The 22,662-nt window shown below is 47.1% G+C and overlaps 1 protein-coding gene across 3 annotated transcripts in view; it reads right to left on the reverse strand.

Annotated features, from left to right (window-relative positions):
• Positions 1-22,662, reverse strand: part of DMRT1 (doublesex and mab-3 related transcription factor 1) — a 387,090-nt gene that overhangs the window by 98,153 nt on the left and 266,275 nt on the right. For 2 of the 3 annotated variants that reach the window (XM_075339928.1, XM_075339937.1), the window contains exon 6: positions 20,915-20,950. The exons of the other annotated variant lie outside the window; for it this stretch is intronic. In XM_075339928.1, coding sequence (XP_075196043.1) covers positions 20,915-20,950 — 36 coding nt within the window. The remainder of the gene's footprint in view (positions 1-20,914; positions 20,951-22,662) is intronic. 3 annotated transcript variants of the gene reach the window in all.

Raw genomic sequence — 22,662 nt, forward strand, 5'->3', positions numbered from 1 at the left:
GTTTTTTAAGACAAACTGAAGTCGGGAACAAAGGTCTTATGAAACTGGAAAACCCCATCAAGTTCTGGCTTAAAGGGACCCTGTCAACAGGTTTCTGCAATGTAACCTGAAGACAGCCAACTGCAATAGTTAAGGCTAGTTTCACACTTGCGTTGTTTTGACGGAAACGGGATCCGTCACATATGCCGTACAGTTCATTTATTTATAGTTGAAGCGCGAAACCATGCGGGTTGTGTCTTTCATGCAGTACCCGCATGTGTCCACATGATGTCGCGCTTCCACTGTAAATAAATGAACTGTACTGTATGTGTAACGGAGCCCGTTTCCGTCAAAACAGCGCAAATGTGAAACGGTCCTAAAACAGAGACTTCAGCCCTGCATCTGTTATCTCACAGTATTTTTTTTGTTTACCTGCAATGATAGCTTAAGCCTCTTATCTTTACCACTAGTAGGTTTGAGCAGTATATGAGCTCTAATTCGACTCTGCCCCCTCTGTAATTAGCAGCATCTGCCTATGGAAATGTACACTGAAAGCCTGGTGTGGGCGGCAGCTCCCAGGGCTTTGATACACACAAAATCTAAAATCTTTCACTGTGTCAGAATGACTGCACACAGAAATATAAGTGATACATCATTGAACTCAGGGCCTCTTTGCCTACACCATACTACTCTCAGATGAGGTAGCAAAAACCTGCTGACAGATTCCCTTTAACCCCTTCAGCCCCCAGCCTGTTTTCACCTTAAAGACCCGGCCATTTTTTGCAATTTTGACCAGTGTCACTTTGACAGGTTATAACTCTGGAACACTTCAACGGATCCTGGCGATTCTGAGATTGTTTTTTCGTGACATATTGTACTTCATGTCAGTGGTAAATTTAGGCCGATATGTTTTGCGTTTATTTGTGAAAATTTCGGAAATTTGGCGAACATTTTGCAATTTTCAAAATTTGAAATTTTATGCCCATAAATCTGAGAGATATGTCACACAAAATAGTTACTAAATAACATTTCCCACATGTCTACTTTACACCAGCGCAATTTTTGAAAAAAAAAAAAATTCCGTTAGGAAGTTAGAAGGGTTCAAAGTTCATCACCAATTTCTCATTTTTCCAACAAAATTTACAAAAAAAAATTTTTTAGGTACCACATCACATTTGGAGTGATTTGAGAAACCTAGGCGACAGAAAATACCCAAAAGTGACCCAATTCTAAAATCTGCACCCCTCACTCTGCTCAAAACCACATCCAAGAAGTTTATTAACCCTTTAGGAGCTTCACAGCAACCAAAGCAATGTAGACGAAAAAATGAAAATTTTACTTTTTTAACACAAAAATGTTACTTTAGCCATAAAAATTAGTATTTTCACAAGGGTATCAGGAAAAATGCATCATAAAATGTATCGTGCATTTTCTCCTGAGTACGCAGATACCCCATATGTGGTGGTAATCAAATGTTTGGGCACACAGCAGGACTCAGAAGGCAAGGAGCGCCATTTGAATTTTTGAGTGCAAAATTAGCTGCACTCATTAGCAGACACCATGTCGGGTTTGAAGACTCCCTGAGGTGCCTAAACAATGGAGCTCCCCCACAAGTGACCCCATTTTGGAAACTAGAGCCCTCAAATATTTTTTCTAGATGTTTGATGTGCACTTTGAACCCCTGGGGGCTTCACAGAAGTTTATAACGTTGAGCCGTGAAAAGAAAAAAAATTGTTTTTACCACAAAACTGTTGCTTCAACCAGGTAGCTTTTTTTTATCACAAGGGTGTCAGGAAAAAATGCACCATAAAATGTATTGTGCATTTTCTCCTGAGTACGCAGATACCCCATATGTGGTGGTAATCAAATGTTTGGGCACACAGCAGGACTCGGAAGGCAAGGAGCGCCATTTGAATTTTTGAGTGCAAAATTAGCTGCACTCATTAGCGGACGCCATGCCGGGTTTGAAGACTCCCTGAGGTGCCTAAACAATGGAGCTCCCCCATAAGTGACCCCATTTTGGAAACTAGAGCCCTCAAATATTTTTTCCAGATGTTTTATGTGCACTTTGAACCCCTGGGGGCTTCACAGAAGTTTATAACGTTGAGCCGTGAAAAGAAAAAAAAATGTTTTTACCACAAAACTGTTGCTTCAACCAGGTAGCTTTTTTATCACAAGGGTATCAGGAAAAAATGCACCATAAAATGTATTGTGCATTTTCTCCTGAGTACGCAGATACCCCATATGTGGTGGAAATCAAATGTTTGGGCGCACGGCAGGACTCGGAAGGCAAGGAGCGCCATTTCACAGCAAAATTGGTTGGAATTATTAGCGGACGCCATGTTGCGTTTGGAGACCCCCCTGAAGTGCCTAAACAATGGAGCTCCCCCACAATTGACCCCATTTTGGAAACTAGACCCCTCATGGAATTTATCTAGCTGTTTAGTGAGCACCCCTGGAGGCTTCACAAACGTTTGTAATGTTCAGCCGTGAAAATATTTTATTCTTTTTTTTTACCACAAAATTGTTTTTTCAAACAGGTAGCTTTTTTTTCCACAAGGATATCAGGAAAAAATGCACCATAAAATGTATTGTGCAATTTCTCCTGAGTACGACGATACCTCATATGTGGTGGAAATCAATTGTTTGGGCGTACGGCGGGGCTCAGAAGAGAAGGAGCGCCATTTCACAGTAAAATTGATTGGAATTATTAGCAGACGCCATGTTTCATTTGGAGACCCCCTGAGGTGCCTAAACAATGGAGCTCCCCCACATGTGATCCCATTTTGGAAACTAGACACCCCCCCATACAAAAAAAATTAGTTTGGCGAAATAAAAAATACAGACATCAGTAAAAAAAAAAAATGAGCGCCTGCCACTAAGACCAGGGCCAAACGTGAGAGCAATGCACGAGTCTCGCATCGCATCATCCACTGCAGTCTGGAAGCGAGCAACTGCGCTGGATAATGCGATGCGAGAGGGCGGGGCGGCAGATGAGAAAGGGCGCAGCGGATGGAAGATGGGAAAGGGCGCAGCGGGTGGAGGAGCGGCAGAGGATGGGAAAGGGCGCAGCGGATGGATGATGGGAAATGGCGCAGCGGATGGATGGGAAATGGCGCAGCGGATGGAGGAGCGGCAGAGGATGGGGGGGAGGTGAGATGGGGATACCTACCTTACAGGATGGATCGAGGCAGCAGGATCACAGCAGACAGAAGAGGCAGCAGATGAAGGAGGCAACAGATCGAGGAGGGTGAGAGGGGGCAGTAGATGGAAAATGGGAGAGAGCAGGCAGCAGATCGGGGAGGGGGGCAGAGTCTGATGGGAGAGAGAGATGGCACATGGAGGAGGGGGGGCCCCGGGGGGAGGATGGCTTGCAGCACATGTGGGGGGAGGGTGGCTTGCAGCACATGTGGGGGGAGGGTGGCTTGCAGCACATGTGGGGGGAGGGTGGCTTGCAGGCCAGCCACCCTCCCCCCACATGTGCTGCAAGCCACCCACCCTCCCCCCACATGTGCTGCAAGCCAGCCACCCTCCCCCCACATGTGCTGCAAGCCAGCCACCCTCCCCCCACATGTGCTGCAAGCCAGCCACCCTCCCCCCACATGTGCTGCAAGCCAGCCACCCTCCCCCCACATGTGCTGCAAGCCACCCTCCCCCCACGTGGGGGGAGGGTGGCTTGCAGCACATGGAGGGATAGGAGGTGTGGTGATGGAGAAGGGGCAGCTGATGAAGGAGGCGGCGGCGGCCGCCGATCGGGAACAGTGGGGGCCGATTCGGGGGCAGCAGCGGCTGAAAAAGGTGGGTGCGACGGCGGCGGGGACAGTGGCGAGCGTGGCGGCGGGGACAGCGGTGGATCGGGAGCGTGGCGGCGGGGACAGCGGTGGATCGGGAGCGTGGTGGCGGGGACAGTGCCGAGCGTGGCAGTGGGGACAGCGGTGGATCGGGAGCGGCGGCGGGGACAGCGGTGGAGCGGGAGCATGGCGCCGGGGACAGCGGTGGAGTGGGAGCAGCGGCGGGGACAGCGGTGGAGCGGGAGCATGGCGCCGGGGACAACGGTGGATTGGGAGCGTGGCGCCGGGGACAGCGGTGGATCGGGAGCGGCGCCGGGGACAGCGGTGGAGCGGGAGCATGGCGCCGGGGACAACGGTGGATTGGGAGCGTGGCGCCGGGGACAGCGGTGGATATGGAGCTGCGGCGGGGTCAGCGGTGGAGCGGGAGCATGGCGCCGGGGACAACGGTGGATTGGGAGCGTGGCGCCGGGGACAGCGGTGGATATGGAGCGGCGGCGGGGTCAGCGGTGGAGCGGGAGCATGGCGCCGGGGACAACGGTGGATTGGGAGCGTGGCACCGGGGACAGCGGTGGATCGGGAGCATGGCGCCGGGGACAGCGGTGGATCGGGAGCGGCGGCGGGGACAGCGGTGGAGCGGGAGCATGGCGCCGGGGACAGCGGTGGATCGGGAGCATGGCGCCGGGGACAGCGGTGGATCGGGAGCATGGCGCCGGGGACAGCGGTGGATCGGGAGCGGCGGCGGGGACAGCGGTGGATCGGGAGCGTGGCGCCGGGGACAGCGGTGGATCGGGAGCGTGGCGCCGGGGACAGTGGCGAGTGTGGCAGCGGGGACAGCGGTGGATCGGGAGCAGCGGCGGGGACAGCGGTGGATCGGGAGCAGCGGCGGGGCGATCGGGGACAGGGGCGGGCGGCGGGGACAGCAACTTACCGCTCTCCTCGGCTTCCAGGGACGGTCACAGGCCACAGATCCACATTGATTGGAGAGAGCGGTCACAAGACCGGTCTCTCCAATCAGAGCTGGGGGCGGGTGAAGCATCGATCACCCAGCTCCAGCCAATGGCCAGTGCTACAGCAGCACTGATCAGGGCTGGATTTCAATGTTCCAGCCATTTTCAATGGCTGGAACATTACAGTGACTGTAATTGGCTGAGCGGCGTTCGTCAGCCAATCACAGCCTCTGTAGGTTCGGGGAGGAGGCACCACCCCTCCTGAGGTCAGGCAGAGGTCCCCTCCTTCCCGAATCTACCGTTTAATTAAACAAATTTCACTCCCCGGGGCTCCGGGACCCCGATTTAGCCATGACGTACTGGGTACGTCATGGGTCGTTTAGCACCATGTCACCATGACGTACCCAGTACGTCAAAGGTCGTTAAGGGGTTAATGCTCAGTTGTAGCTGAATTGTGTATATTCCAAAATGAAACAAGTATAGTGCTGGTTAAGAAGACAGTAAGGGTACTTGCCCATGATCAGTGTTAGCAGCGTTTTTGAAGCAATGTGTTTTTGCTGAGTTCCAAGAGAAAAAGTTTTGGTACCGTGTTAGCCAGTTGAAAAATGATTGATTGTTCTCAGTGAGAGAAACAAAATTATAATTTTGTAGTTGTGATACCTTTTAATGGCTAACTAAAATAAAATAAAATGGTGTTACAAAGCAAGCTTTCGAGACATCTCAGGTCCCTTCATCAGGCATAGTATCACAAAATATCTGAAGAAACACAAATATATGCACAAACAGAGCAGATGGATGGCATAATAAAATTTAATAATAATTTAATATTTAAATTTAATAATAAAATTTAAATAAACAAACACTGAGCTTTGAGAGTGAATCCTTAATTAGCATTGATTAGTGGTGTGAAAGGTTTATTGTCCCAATATCCATGTAGGATCAGAGGTCTGGTGCCCTCAGTCTCTGGAGCAGACTCCTCAGATTTTGTAGTCAGTCATAAATCCACCTAACAGGTTGAGTCCTGTGTCCACAGAGTTAAACATTTTAATGAATTTGTACTCCCAGACCCTTGGATAATTTTGTGATCTGAAATTGCCTTTTAATATGACGACTTTCATGTGGTTTATGTTGTGTCCTGAAGCACAGAAATGTTTGGCCACAGGTAAATGAGTTTTTTTGTCTGTTATTGTGTGCCGGTGAGAGCTCACTCTTGCTCTAAGTCTCTGTCCTGTTTCTCCAACATAGAGGCCCCCAATAGGATATATAGTGCACAGGATTAAGTACACCACGTTGGATGAGGTGCATGTAAATGTCCCAGGAATTTTATAGTCCTTCTGTGTGTTAGGGATCTGTATCTGGTCTTTGGTCTCTACATGAGAGCAAGTTTTACAGCTCTTTACATTGCAGGGATAAGTTCCTCTTGGTGTGTCTGAGGGCATAAAACTCCGGATCATGATGCTCCTTAAATTAGGAGGTTGCCTGTAGCATAGCAATGTAGGATCTTTGAATATTGTTTTTAATCGGTTATCCTTGTGTAGAATGTGGTGACGTTTCTTGGCCGTTCTGCTCAGTACCTCAAGCTGTGGGTTGTAGGTCACCACCAGAGGTACTCGACAATTTTCCTCTTTTTGTTTGTATTGAAGCAGTTCACTTCTAGGGATTCTTGTTGCTCTAAAAATCTGATCATCAATAGAGGTGGGGTGGTAGCCTTGGTTTAAAAATGTCTTTTTAAGATGGGTCAAGTATTCATCCCTGTTTGCAGGGCTGGAACAGATACGATTATATCTGAGGGCCTGGCTGTAGAAAATAGACTTTTTAATGTGTTTGGGGTGAAAGCTGTCCCATCTGATGTAAGTGGGATGGTCAATAGGTTTTCGATACACCGATGTCTGGATTGAACCATTTTGAATTTTTATCGTTGTATCCAGGAAGTTGATTTCTGTTTTTGAGTGGTCCAATGTCAAGTTTATGGTAGGATGAAATGCATTGAATTTTTCATGGAATTTTAGAAGCTCTTGTTCAGATTTGGTCCAGATTATTAAGATGTCATCGATGAAACGGAAGTAGGCCAATGGTTTGAGGGAACAGCATGCTAAAAAGTCATTTTCCAGTTTAGCTATGAAAAGGTTGGCATACTGTGGTGCCATTTTGCTTCATGTCATCGATGAAACGGAAATAGGGACCTGAGAAGTCTCGAAAGCTTGCTTTTTAACACCATTTTATTTTATTTTAGTTAGCCATTAAAAGCTATGACAACTACAAAATAATAATTTTTTTTCTCTCACTGAGTACAATCAATCATTTGCTGAGTTCTAAACGCTGCATTGTACAGTTCAAGCACAGTGGATGGATTTATAGAAATCCCATGCACTCTGTGCTTCTTTTCTTCGCTCCATAAACTGACATGTGGCGCGGCTTTCCGAGCTGCAGTATGTCAATTTATACTTGCAGAGACGCAAGTGTTCTCAGCGGGAAAACAAAATGAACATTTGCTCTGCCCAGAATCCTCATAGTGGGCATGGATAGCGCGTTCTCCTGCGGAGAACACTAGCGTCTCCGCAAGAGGAATGACACTGCATTTAGAAGACAGTGTGTCCATGAATAAAAGAAAAAAATCAATTGGCATTTATTAATTGTTAAAAACTTTTCTTAATTCTTCAATACATAAAAATGTGCAAGGTAAAGGGGAGATATGCAGGGGACGTCTGGATAACAGCTGTTTCATGCTGCAATGCACTTTTTCAGGTCCTGACCAGCACTGAAGAGTTTTTAGCAATTGGTGAGTGCCACTTGATTATTTTGTTCTATTCATGGAAGATTGCATACATATATTTGGAAGTTGAACACCAAATTTGATTGCTACTGGATGGGGATTTGAGATCTCAGAGATCCAATCCATTTTAAGTCGGTATTTCTTTAGTGCACAGCCACTTTTTTGTTGTGTATTTTAAAATGCAATGTCTCCTAATCATGTGGACGTACCTTAAGAGGCTGTTCTTCTACATTACAGGACAAAGGAAAGAAACTCAGTTGAGCTGCAAAAAAAGCCTATTATCACTTAAAGGGAACCAATCATCAGGATTTTCGTGTATAAGCTGCAGCCAGTGCAGTACTGGCACTATCATGCACAGTGTGTACATACCATCAGGGGGCAGCTCGGGTGTTTAGGCAGTGAAATTCATCTTTATAAAGTTTGAAATTTCGTGCACTTTTTGATTGACGTGTGCACCTCTGCAGATAATGTCCGGGCGGGTTATGCAGGAGTTCCCCGCCCCCCCACCAGCCTGTTCCTCCCTCTCTCCTGATGTCCGGGCGGGTTATGCATGTGTTCCCCGCCCCCCCGCGCTGCCTGTTCCTCCCTCCCTCCCTCCGGCTGTATGTAAATATCTAATCTTCAGAAACATGGCGCCGGAGTGGGCCTCTGCGCATAGCGCTTATCTCTGGCGCCATGTTTCTGAAGCCCGCATTACACAGCTTGGTGTCTGCAGACTGCAGAACAGCTGATCGGAGGACGCGATATCACTACCGTGACCGGGTCTCGCAGCACTGCCGTCACGGGGTCATGTGAGTCCATTGTGAACTTACCTCACCTGACCCCCGATGTCGCTGGCAGGCTGCTGTCCTGGCCCGGTGTCCTGAGGCGGCACGTCATCATAGCTACAGCTGATCGCGTCCTCCGATCAGCTGTTCTGCAGTCTGCAGACACCAAGCTGTAATGCGGGCTTCAGAATCATGGCGCCGGAGATAAGCGCTATGCGCAGAGGCCCACTCCGGCGCCATGTTTCTGAAGATTAGATATTTACATACAGCCAGAGGGAGGGAGGGAGGAACAGGCGGCGCGGGGGGGGCGGGGAACACGTGCATAACCCGCCCGGACATCAGGAGGGAGGGAGGAACAGGCTGGTGGGGGGGAGGGGAACTCCTGCATAACCCGCCCGGACATTAGGAGAGAGGTGCACACGTCAATCAAAAAGTGCACGAAATTTCAAACTTTATAAAGTTGGATTTCACTGCCTAAACACCCGAGCTGCACCCCAAAGGTATGTACACACTGTGCATGATAGTGCCAGTACTGCACTGGCTGCAGCTTATACACGAAAATCCTGATGATTGGTTCCCTTTAACAGTGAGACACCGAAAATGGATTACGTGTATCAAATCATTTGGTGAACTTAGAAAGGTAAGCAAGCACATGTACTTCTAATGGCATTTTCCACAATCCCTGCTTCAGAAGTTTTATAGTTTGAGGATCAATAGGGGATATTTACCAAGAACACTATGCAAAATTTCTTATGTGTTTTCCACATTTTTATACCTAACACATAAGTTATCGAACATGTTGGTTTGTGGTTAAAGAAAGACTCCCACTAACTTTTTTGACATGCATATAATGTAGTGTGAGTGTGATAATATACTCGCCGCTTTCTCCAGTATCCAGCATCATTATTCTCTGTTTCTCTGTGATGTCACCACTTAGCAGACTCCTACTAGTGACAGTTTGCTCTGCGTGACCTGGAAGTCTCCTTTACAGTGAAAATCGATGAAGAGTCAGAATGAGGCTTCAAAGGCTTTAATTGCAAATTCAATTTCCGGCTCATGCTTAGTGCATAGAACGAGCCAGCTAGTCAGTGTTGTGGTGACTTCACTGAGAAGCATATCAGATCGGCGCTGGACACTAGAGACAGAGGCGGTAGGTGAGTATATTAATACACTCACACTACTTTACAGGCATATATGTACACACACATTTACTAAAAATAAAAAAAGTTAGTGAGAATGCTTCTTTAGCAAGAGGAATTGCATATTTGGCGCACAATGCAGGTAAAGAAAAGTGTTGTTTATTTTTTTTTTTTAAAATATGTTGAAGGAGAACAGATGGAATTAATACTGGAAGGGTCCAGAATAGGGACCCTTGGTCTTTCATTCAAGCATAGGCTAGGGAAAGAGTAAGAACAGTAATGTTCGAAACGCGTACCGTCTAAGATTTTCATTATGATGGACTTTTTTAATCGTTTGGAATAACGGTTTCTACATTTTAATTATTGGATCTTGTGCTGGACTATTTCTGGATTTCCTGAAAGGAAAAATGCATGCCAGAAATGTCTATGAGAATTGTGATGTGCTGTGCACACGCTGCTTCATTTTCCTTGCAGATTTTTTTGCAGAAAAAAGAAGCAGCATGTCAATTGTCAATTCTATCTGCTTTTATTCTGCATTTCTATAATCTATTGCAATGCTTTATCATTACAGTGAATTATTTGTCAATAGTTCGCCTCACACACCATGCATACAGCATGGTGTGTGAGGCTGTCCATAGCTCAGTAACCCGGGGTCGTCATGGTGATGACCCAGGGTTGCCACGGCAGTGATCACATTACATGGACCCGATCGCCAGGGAGAGGTAAGCGATCCTTCTCCCTGCCTCCTGAATGATGCGTTCGCATTGATCACAGCATTCAGGGGGTTAAACTGCCTGGAGCACTCAGGGCAGAGAGAGCTGAGTCTTGTCTGTAACATCAGGCAGAGACCCAGCGGCGATCGCAGGGGTACAGCAACAAAACCCCCGCAATCGTCATGAGTAAAAAAAAAAAGCATGTGAAAAAACGTGCAAACACGATAAAAAATGTGCGTTTTTTTATACCAAAACATGCTTTTTTAAGTGCACACTAAAAAGTAATGTGTGCACCTAGCCTTACTTAGCAAATGTGCAGGTGTTTTACTGTTTCAATACAATACATCCTAGTTCAACCATACTCTCACCATTGATTAGCAGCTCTCTGTCACTATACAATGTACACAGAAAGATGTGTGGTGTAGGTGGGAATATGCACAGCTCAACATATGAGCTCTGCTACCTCTGCAGCAGAGAAAACTGACTCTATCATAACCGCTAAACCCAATAAACTAAGTGACACCGCTGGACAGACTCTGTCCCAACCTCATGGTGCTGTCAAGATTGCATATGGTAGAAAAATCCTGGTGACAAATTCCCTTTAAAAGATAAAAAATGCAAAGGGCAAACTGATAAAAATGCAGGATACAAGTCTTAAAGTGGCAAGAATAAAGGGGGCTTTACACGCTACGACATCGCTAATGCGAACTCGTTGGGGGTCACGGAATTGGTGACGCACATCCGGCCGCTTTAGCGATGCTGTTGCGTGTGACACCGATGAGCGATTTTGCATCGTTGCAAAAATGTGCAAAATCGCTCATCGGTGACATGGGGGTCCATTCTCAAAAATCGTTACTGCAGCAGTAACGAGGTTGTTCCTCGTTCCTGCGGCAGCACACATCGCTCCGTGTGACGCCACAGGAGCGAGGAACCTCTCCTTATCTGCCTCCCGGCCGCTATGCGGAAGCAAGGATGTGGGCGGAATGTTACGTCCCGCTCAGCTCCGCCCCTCCGCTGCTATTGGGCGGCCGCTCAGTGACGTCGCTGTGACGCCGCACGGACCGCCCCCTTAGAAAGGAGGCGGTTCGCCGGTCACAGCGACGTCGCCGGGCAGGTAAGTATGTGTGACGGGTCTGGGCGATGTTGTGCGGCACGGGCAGCGATTTGCCCGTGTCGCGCAACAGATGGGGGTGGGTACCCACACTAGCGATATCGGGACCGATATCGCAGTGTGTAAAGCCCGCTTTAGTGTTATCTGTCATTCCCCATGTACATACACATGACAATTTATTCTGAAAAGTGCGGAGAGGTATGCCTACCCTTTATATAAAAGGAGGCTACATCTATAGGACAAATCTTTGGAAGTTTTAGGACCCTGCTAACTAAGATAGACGCCATCCCAACATGCTGTGGAGCAGAATCCATATAATTCAAGCGCATTAGTACCAAAAATGAAGTGGACCTTTCACTTGCTAAAAATCAGAAACCCCTTTAAGCTAATAAGGTGTGCCCACTTGACTACAAAGACTAGATTGATATACAAGGAGGAGGGGGCTATTTCTGAAAAATAGAGAAGTGCAGGAAGAAAACATAAATAATGCCAGTTTCAATGCTACACCTATTTTTCTAAAAGTGACAGGTTCTTTAAAAAAAAAAAACAAAAAAAAAAAACATCCAGCAGACACTTTCTGCAGTCACAGATTTCTCTGGCCAGGTTGTGAGCTTCTGTTAATGACAGTCAGAGCCATCTACTTTTTTTCTTTCTGTAGTGTTAAATGCATTGTCCAGGAAATTAACACTTTTTCAGGTATCACTTTAGGTCTCTGTTTCCCCAGGAGTCACTACAACCCACTCCAAAAGTTTCCAGATGCACACAGCAGGCACTGTGAACTTCCTAAGTATCCCAATAGTCACATAATAGTCGCTCATAAGAGTTGGATGGAGTCACACATGTGTGTGACTCTCGCAAGGATGGCATCACAATACCAGGATTGTCCACCTGTTCTCAGGACAGGAGCATGTTAGCTGCTTAGAAATACATGAAGCTGACCCGCTCCTGTCCAGAGAGCAGGCGGCCCGTCCGAGCATTGAGAGGCAATCCTCATGCAAGTCACCCACAAGTATGACTCCAGCCTTAACAATATAGTCACAGCTGTCCTCTCCACTTAACTATATCAGCCTTGAGGCTCGCTCACAATGGTGTATAATAGAGACGTGCAATGCGAGAAAACAATGCATTGGACTCTGACCAATGTTATTCAATGTGGCAGAGCAGATCTGCGTATTTTTTCTCAGGTCTCAGTAGTATGAGTAAAAAAATCACAGCATGCTGTGATGGACAGCGTATATTGGAAAAGACTCGTCAATGCAGTCTATGGGTGCGAGAACAAAACGGACGGCACACAGATCATCAGTATGCCGTCTGATTTTTATGCCCAGTTCAAAGCCAAAACCCTCCTGTCAACCAATAAAAAAAAAGTTATAGAGACAGATTGATAGATGATAGAAAGATAATTCCCATCCTAAAAATACCAGCCATCAGCCACCCCAGAGGTGGAGCATCACAAAAGATGCTCCAATTTGTCTGGGCTCTTCCTGATTGCCCGTGTCATTGTAATTTTTTGGGGCTGATGTCAGCAATGTAGTGGCAGCTGGCATCAAGCCCTTGTGCTAGTTTGTATGTAGGGGGGTTGGCACATTATTTATCTGCAAGACATTTCTATCTATGTAGCTAGCTATAGTTTTATATTTCATTGTTTAACTATTTCTACCAACTAGCAAGAATTTACATAGATTAGTCTAGGATATAAAAGGCGATGTTAAACAACAAATTGCATACAGATGTCATACGCATGTCAAAGGGATGCTATGTGAGAAAAAATAAATCGCACACTCGCATGACAAAAGGTTTCCCAGATGGATTCCACTTGTACAACTTTTCAAGAGTGGAATGGGACCCATTTTTTCATGTGAATGTGAGTGAGCCCTACAGTAGTGACATGCCCTTCTCCCATCTAGACACCGTAATCTCAATATAAAAAGGTGTTTGATTTGGTTGGGGTCACGGCTCTACAGAGAGTGACTAGAGTTCCTCCACAACAGACTCGAAAAGCTATGGCCTTGATTTATGAAGACTGCCATATTACACGTCAGTCATGATGAACAGTACACCCTGGAGTAAGATGCTAAATTGGTGCATCTTTCAGCTGCCACCCGCAATCGCAAGAAATATACTCCTATCAAGTAGTGCAGTACATACAATATGTGATGTAATATATGCTACTCCCCGCGATGCTCCACCTACTTTTCAAAAGGCTGGCAGAGCTCACCAGAACTGGTGAATAAACTGCAAAAGTTGCAAAATTTCAAGCAATTTTATCCCAAAATTCTGACTTTTTGATGATGCGAGTCCTTGCATTATTTAATGCTCAGAAGCACAGTTGTAATAGAAGAGTCTGTCATGCGTCAGGTTCACACCCCTGAGACTGTGCTTTGTGCTCAGTTTATCTGTCCACTGAGGCACAGCAGATACACTCGCGGTGTGTATTATCTGTTATCCTTGCTTTAGTATTTTAGATTAACAAGTTTTTTCATTTACTCATTTGTCTGTCCGGTCATCTTTCGAGTGTGGCTATAAATTCCTTCCCCATGCTGGTATTTCCTGCTGGTGATATTCTTATTTGGAAATCCAGCCTTACTGCTGTTTGTTAATGCCAGTCAATAGGAGACCAGGTAGGGTTAATTTCTCTGTTGTTTATACTGTTCACTCTGCACCTATCTTTTCTTTCTTCTTAGGGAGTAGGTGGCATATTCTGTAAGTTCTTTATTTTCCACTTTTTATTTTATGGTTTGTTTAAATTCATTTTGGGATATTTTTCTCTCCCCGTATGCCTTCCCTATTTTAGCACATACAGAAATTGATCAGAGAAATATGTGACCATGCACAACACTAAAAGGTATATGGTGTAAAATCTATATATATAATTGCCTTATTCTGTCTGTCTGTCTGTCATGCTCCAAAATTGTGTCACGGTGACATGTCCTTACGGTGACACAAAGCTGATTGGCCGCTGGGTTCGCCATGGCCCCGCCCCCCCACACGGATTGGCCTCTCGCCCCGGCTGCGCCCCCACACGGATTGGCCAGCCGCTCGCCCAGGCTCTGCCCCCCCCCCACAGATTGGCCTCTCGCCCCGGCACCCTGCAGGCATTGGCAACTCGCCCACGCCACGCCCCGCCCCCTCACGCAATAGACGTTAGCTCTCGCCCCCCCCCCCCCCGCATTGCCCGAACTGACACGGTCACGGAGCCACGAATCCCAGGTGAGTACTATACTCCTCCCCCCCTTTCCCCCCTCACCAACGGGAGCCCACATCAGCGTACGCCGCCGCCGTATGCTGGTGTGGGCTCCCGTGCGAGCGGGGGACGTGTTGCGCTGGTAACCATGCTTGCATAGTTACCAGTAAATCAAGGTCCTGCAGCGGCGCGACTTCCACACGCACAAACATAACAGCACACACACACGCATACACACACACATCAGATCGCACTCACTCTCACAAACACCTCACACACACCTCACACACACATCGCATCCACATACTCACAGCATCCGGCGATATCGCTTGCTTCTCGGCCTCGATACTGTGCTGTTGTGATCTTCCAGGACCTGACGGAGGATCACATGGCCAGAGGCATGTGGTATGTCCGGATGTTGTGAGTATCAGCGCGTATGTGCGATATCGTCAGTGTCTGTGAGTGGATGCGATCGGGTGTGTGTGAGTGTATGCGATCGGGTGTGTGTGAGTGGATACGATCGGGTGTGTGTGAGTGGATGCGATCGGGTGTGTGTGAGTGGATGCGATCGGGTGTGTGTGAGTGGATGCGATCGGGTGTGTGTGAGTGGATGCGATCGGGTGTGTGTGAGTGGATGCGATCGGGTGTGTGTGAGTGGATGCGATCGGGTGTGTGTGAGTGGATGCGAGGGGCTGAGGCTGGGGACAGAGAGGGGCTGAGGCTGGGGACAGAGAGGGGCTGAGGCTGGGGACAGAGAGGGGCTGAGGCTGGGGACAGAGACGGGCTGAGGCTGGGGACAGAGACGGGCTGAGGCTGGGGACAGAGAGGGGCCGAGGCTGGGGACAGAGAGGGGCCGAGGCTGGGGACAGAGAGGGGCCGAGGCTGGGGACAGAGAGGGGCCGAGGCTGGGGACAGAGAGGGGCCGAGGCTGGGGACAGAGAGGGGCCGAGGCTGGGGACAGAGAGGGGCTGAGGCTGGGGACAGAGAGGGGCTGAGGCTGGGGACAGAGAGGGGCTGAGGCTGGGGACAGAGAGGGGCTGAGGCTGGGGACAGAGAGGGGCTGAGGCTGGGGACAGAGACGGGCTGAGGCTGGGGACAGAGACGGGCTGAGGCTGGGGACAGAGACGGGCTGAGGCTGGGGACAGAGAGGGGCTGAGGCTGGGGACAGAGAGGGGCTGAGGCTGGGGACAGAGAGGGGCTGAGGCTGGGGACAGAGAGGGGCTGATGCTGGGGACAGAAGGCTGATGCTGCGGGTAGAGAGGCTGATGCTGGTGCAGCATGGGGGATGGATTACAATGGGGGGTGCGCAGCATGGGGGATGGAGCACGTTTGGGAGTGCGCAGCATGGCGGATGGAGCACGTTTGGGAGTGCGCAGCATGGCGGATGGAGCACGTTTGGGAGTGCGCAGCATGGCGGATGGAGCACGTTTGAGAGTGCGCAGCATGGCGGATGGAGCACGTTTGGGAGTGCGCAGCATGGCGGATGGAGCACGTTTGGGAGTGCGCAGCATGGCGGATGGAGCACGTTTGGGAGTGCGCAGCATGGCGGATGGAGCACGTTTGGGAGTGCGCAGCATGGCGGATGGAGCACGTTTGGGAGTGCGCAGCATGGCGGATGGAGCACGTTTGGGAGTGCGCAGCATGGCGGATGGAGCACGTTTGGGAGTGCGCAGCATGGCGGATGGAGCACGTTTGGGAGTGCGCAGCATGGCGGATGGAGCACGTTTGGGAGTGCGAAGCATGGCGGATGGAGCACGTTTGGGAGTGCGCAGCCTGGCGGATGGAGCACGTTTGGGAGTGCGCAGCATGGCGGATGGTGCACGTTTGGGAGTGCGCAGCATGGCGGATGGTGCACGTTTGGGAGTGCGCAGCTTGGCGGATGGTGCACGTTTGGGAGTGCGCAGCATGGAGGATGGTGCACGTTTGGGAGTGCGCAGCATGGCGGATGGAGCACGATGGGGAGTGCGCTGCATGGGGGATGGAGCACGATGGGAAGTGCACAACACACCACACACACACACACACACACTGGGAACCACAAACAACTGCCCTACACAGACACCTACACACACAGACAACGCTGCACACACACAACACCCAACACACAAACACCGTGGCACACACAAATATACGCACATACCGCACAACACACACATTGCACAAAACATACCTCCCCCCAAAACACACCACACACACACAAACCGCGCAACACACAACGCTACAGACACACAGCGCTCCACAAACAACGCAACACACATACAACACCGCTCTCACCCCCGTCACACCCAGACAACACCCAGAACATGTACAGCGCCTACACAAACACTTGGTAACTACACACAACATATATATATATATATATATATAACAAAAATCATACATGAACTACACAATACGTAAATTCTAGAATACCCGATGCGTAGAATCGGGCCACCTTCTAGTAATAAATATATGTTCTCAAAAAAATAGTGTGTGGGTCCTATGGATGTAGCTGACCTACGGTAGCAGAGACTAGGCACCGAGATATAGAACAAAAAATTCTAAGGAGAACCGATTTGGTCAAAAAAGTATAACAAATTTTATTATTAAAATGAATGCCAACAAGCAGAGAGCTAAAAACAGGGGCATCACATGTGTAAATATTGAACAGGTAGGGACAGGTATCAATGTACAGGTTTAAGGATACTAGACCTGATGGTTTATTAAGGAAAAAATTCAGGTGTACAAAGCCATATCAAGTTAACATAGTTATTCACAGTAATATCAATGGTAAATATACAGTAATTAACCATCAGGAATCTGTTTAATAAAAGAGGGGGTAATGATGAACACATATATAACTGTAGTGGCCCGGACCAGATTGTGTCTGTTTCTTTAAGTACATTCACTTATATGTAATATTATGCTATATGTTATAAGTAAAGCATTTTTCATTTGTTGTGTTCTAGCACCATCTACTGGTGAAAACTGTAAGAATCTGAAGTGTGCATTGGGTGTTATCCTATTGGCCAGTTCTTGGTCACATGGCTCAATAGGTGGAGCTATTCTCCAGCATCTGTCTGGAAAGAACTGGAATGAGCTGGTTCTGGCTGAGTCTCCTCTGAGGGAAGACATTATGTGGAGTTTTCTCTTCACCATAAGACTCCTGCTAGGCCCGAGGCCTAGAATTTCACCATTTACTGACTTTTACAGCCAATATGCTGAAGGCTTCCTATCCTGAATCCTCACTGGCCAGATATACATGCATCTCTTCAGACAGTAGGGCATACTAATTATATACAAGATCCTACTGCACGCAGATTGGGAAAGTTTTAGGGTCTCCCACCCCACTGCAATATTAGTGGCTTGCATGCCATTGTCCACGCACCAGCCGTCCGGTCCCCGTAGCGCGCTGGGCAACTATCTACATTTGCTTACAAGTACTGCACGTGTCTGAACTAGCAGTGAAATTAACCCCAGGACTCCAGGTCTGTACAATCTTATTATATCTACCCTCTAAGCTCAAGAGACTCTGAACCTGCTTCTAAAGGCATACCAGTATTACATCTGAAGCAAATTGTGCTCTTAAAGCTACAGAACCCTAATTACATTCAGCATTCAACACCAAGCTGTATTTGCTGTGGCCTACCCACAAAAGACATACTATATATTCCGTGTTGTTTTCCTTTGTTCCTGCTGTATTAAAGCAACTGTTATCCCCAACACCGTGTCTGTGGACTGTCCATCAGCTGTGGATACTGTGTGGGGGTGGATAGCAGGGAACATCATGGCCTTGTAGACCACCCAGAGAACATGGCCCCTGCACCCTTGTGCCAGAACAGCAACTGTGACATATAGAACATTTGAGGTCCTCTGTCCCTGGGCCCTTACATAACCAGCCAATGAGGGTGTTAAAAACAAAAACATATGTATAGTTGTCAACTTTAACATTAGTATATGCAGTAATAAGAGCTGTGGTATGCTGTGTAAATGGATGTTAAGGAGGTATGCATATACAGCTCAAAGAAATCATTAATATGGCCTATTGTGCAAAAATAGAGACATATGTGTCCACATAAATAGGGGAGTAGTGGTGATAAGAAAAGTTTATTTTACCTGGATACAAGAAGACCTGTGTTCACATGTGACGCCAGCCCAGACGCGCACGTTTCGGCGTCACCTTCGTCAGGGGTGGTCAGTCCACATGTGATGCCCCTGTTTTTAGCTCTCTGCCAGTTGGCATTCATTTTAATAATAAAATTTGTTATACTTTTTTGACCAAATCGGAACTCCTTAGAATTTTTTCTTCCCTATTTTAGGTATATTGCACTTTGCTTTGTCCCTGTTTTTAAGGAGATAAAAGAAGCTCTTGACTGCTTGTTAAACAACCTAGGTCCGAGTAGCCCCCACTTAGTCAATTGTTAGGGTTATTCCAGCTCACACAGGAACCAATAGGGACTACGGGGTCAGCAACATTAGTCTGTACAGGAACTGGTTGGGTCAGTTACAGTTTTTAGTGTTTTACCTATTTTCCAGTGTGAGTTGCTAGGCAATCATAAGAGAGTCTTAGCCCTGTGTGCTCACTGCGTTTTTAACCGCGTTTTTTTTGCATTTTTGCTGTAGAAATTTTTTGAGAATGGTTGTAGCCTTTCTGTAGACATTCCTCAGCAAAACCTATGGCAAAAAAATAGCTGTGCGCACACTGTTTTTTTTCTCAAGAAAATTCTTTCTGTAGATTTTCTTGAGAAAAAGAATGAGCTTGTCACTTCTTTTCTGCAGGTACCTGCGTTAGTCACTCCATTGACTGTAATGTAATCATGAAATACCGCAGGATTAACGCAGGTAGCAAATTCTTTGCGTTTCATTGCGTTTTCCTGCGTTATTTCACGTTTTTCAGGACATAGTGTTCATCACCACACTGCGTTTTGCAGGGAAGTGATGTCATTATAACAGGAAGAGGAAGTTGAGTAGAGTAAACACACACAGATCACCCTCACACACATGCACAGACATATAGAATGCACATAGAAATCAAACGTACATATTAAAAATAAAAAAAAACGTGGGCTCCGCCATATTTTTACCATCTAGGCAAGGTAAGCACACAGTGGCGGCCCAGTATTCTCAGGCTGGGAAGGGCGAGGGCTATGGTTAATGCCCCCCCTCACTCAGCCAAGAATATCAGCCCACCGCTGCCCCGAGAATGTCACACCCATTATGCGACAGTCCCAGTGTGTTACCGGCTCTTCCCGATTGACATGATGCGGTGGCAATCGGGGTATTAACGAGTTAATGGAAGTGCAAGTCCTAGCTTAATAATGGCAGCGTCTATGAGACAGCTTCCATGACTAACCTGTAAGTAAAGTGAATAAACACACACACCGAATAATCCTTTCTTTTAAATAAAATAAAAAAGCCCCCTCTTTCACCACTTTATTAACCCCCCTCAAACACACAGCTCCGGCGTAATCCACACAGGTCCCATGACGCTTGCATACTGCTCCAGCCGCGTCTGACACAGTACTCAATGCAGCCTCGTCTAGTGAGCGATGCTGCAGGGGTAACTACAGGTCATTTCTCAAGGTCGGTAGTGTAAACACATTACCGCTCGCGAGAACTGCTGTGTGTCCTCACAGGGACGCTATCTATTGATTGATCTGTCCTCTATTTATTGATTATCTATCAATTATCTTTCTATCCATATATCTTACCTTTCTATCTATCCATTATGTATCTATTTATTTAACTATCTATCCATCTATATCTATCCATTATCTATCTATTCATCTTTCTATCTATCTATCTATCCATTATCTATTTATTTATCTATCTATTTGTCTATCCATCTATCCATTATCTATCTATCCATTATCTATCTGTCTATCTATCTATCGATTATCTATCTATTATCTATATTATTTATTGCTGTTAAAGCAATAAAAAACGCCGGGACCAACCTGCATTAAACGCACCAAAAACGCACAAAAAACGCACCAAAACGCGGTAAAAACGCATGCGTTTTTCAGTGCGTTATTGGTGCGTGTTTTTTAACGCAGGTGCGCTAATCCTTCACTCTCAAGAAATTTCTTAAGAAATTTCTTGAGAAAAATCCTTTTTCTAGTGCGTACATAGCCTTAGGCCATGTGCACACGTTGCTTTTTTTCTTGCGTTTTGGTTGCGTTTTAAACTACACTGTGTCATTGACAAAATGCATGTGTTTTGCTTCCCCAGCAAAGTCTATGAGAAATCATAATTTCCATGCGCACGTTGCTATTTTTCAGCAGCATTTTGTTTGGCAAATATTTGTCAAAATCATTGCCTAAAAAAAAGCAGCATGTCACTTCATTGCGTTTTCTGAACATTTTCCATTCATTGAAATAAATGAGGTGTGTCAAAACGCAACCAAAATGTTTAGCTGTGCATTTGCACTGCCTTTTGGCTATGTTTTGGATGTATTTTTGTCAACAAGAACGCAGGTCACCAACTTTTCTCCATTCTCTCTCTCTCTCTCTCTCTCCGCATCATACTCACCGATCACCGATGCGGCTGTCATGGTGTCTCCCGCTTCTGAAAGTGTAAACAGCTCATTAGGTTCACTTCATATTCACTGCACCCACTCATTAGGCTCATTTGATATTCACTGCTTCCCCAGTCGACTATGATTGGTTGAAGTCAAACACGCCCCCACGCTGAGTGACAGCTGTCTGACTGCAACCAATCACAGCCACCAGTGGGCCGGTCTATATCATACAGACTATAAATCAATAATTTAAAAAAAACAGCGTGCGGTCCCTCCCCCCCTAATTTTGATACCCAGCCAAGATAAAGCCTCACAGTTGAGGGATGGAATTCTCAGACTGGGGAGACCCACATTATTGGGAGCCCCCCAACCTAAAAATATCAGCCAGCAGCAGCCCGGAATTGCCACATCCATTAGAAGCGACAGTCCTTGGACTTTACCCGGATCATACCGATTGCCCTGGTGCAGTGGTAATCCGGGTAATAAGGAGTTAATGGCAGCCCACAGCAGCCACTAAGTCCTAGGTTGTGATGGCAGGCGTCTATGAGACAGCTGCTCATAACTAATCATTAAGTGAAAGTAAATAAACATGAACACCGAAAAATCCTTTGTTTGAAATAAAAGACCAAAAATCCACCCTCTTTCACCACTTTTTTAAACCCCCAAATAGCCCTCCAGGTCCGACGTAATCCAGACGAGGTCCCACGACGCTTCCAGTACTGCTACATCTGACACTCACAGAGAGCGCCATAGAACAAGACTGCCCGCTGTGAGCTCCACTCAGCAACTTAAGTGAGTTGCACTATCAGCGGTGACGTCACTCAGGTTAGCTGCTGCCACAACTGGAGTCCTATACACATAGAAGTACACTGCACACTCAATAAAGTAAATAATGTATCAATTTTATTGAAAGTTCAAAAAAGCCATGCAAAGGAAAATGAACTAAAAGACAGAAAATTGCTCTGACGTTGCGGCCACAGGCCTTGTTCACAGAGTCTGCTGTCACTAATAGTTCTGTATTCCAGGGAGAATGCTGTATCAATAGGATAGTAGAGAGATTGCATACATGGTATGAATGGGGTATCAGGAACGCCTAGGGCATATTCTCCGAGCCTGTGTGGACACCGGCGCTCACGTGCCTGGGCTGTATGGGATGTCCACACGTGAGCGCCGGCGTCCACACAGGCTCGGAGAATATGCCCTAGGCGTTCCTGATACCCCATTCACACCATGTATGCAATCTCTCTACTATCCTATTGATACAGCATTCTCCCTGGAATACAGAACTATTATTGACAGCAGACTCTGTGAACAAGGCCTTTGGCCGCAACGTCAGAGCAATTTTCTGTCTTTTAGTTCATTTTCCTTTGCATGGCTTTTTTGAACTTTCAATAAAATTGATACATTATTTACTTTATTGAGTGTGCAGTGTACTTCTATGTGTATACTAAACGGGTCCTCCCATTCACTAGCACCTCACTCTCAAATTAGTGTGCACGCCCCTTTTTTCTACTGTCTACAACTGGAGTCTTACACCTGTGACAGCAAATCACCTGAGTGACTGAAGTAAGCCACGCGATCAGCAGTGCCATCACTCAGGTGATTTCCGGTCACAGCTGGAGTCCTTCACCTGTGACCACAAATCAGGTCGTGACACAGAGACAGAGCGGCGCGATGAGAATGAACTCGGGTGAACCTCTGATGTCACAGCTGCGAGCCCCGCACTACTGCCTATGTTGCGGCACTGACGTCAGAGGTT

This window comes from Anomaloglossus baeobatrachus, chromosome 1, assembly GCF_048569485.1.
Source record: "Anomaloglossus baeobatrachus isolate aAnoBae1 chromosome 1, aAnoBae1.hap1, whole genome shotgun sequence".
In the NCBI taxonomy this organism is placed as follows: Eukaryota; Metazoa; Chordata; class Amphibia; order Anura; family Aromobatidae; genus Anomaloglossus; species Anomaloglossus baeobatrachus.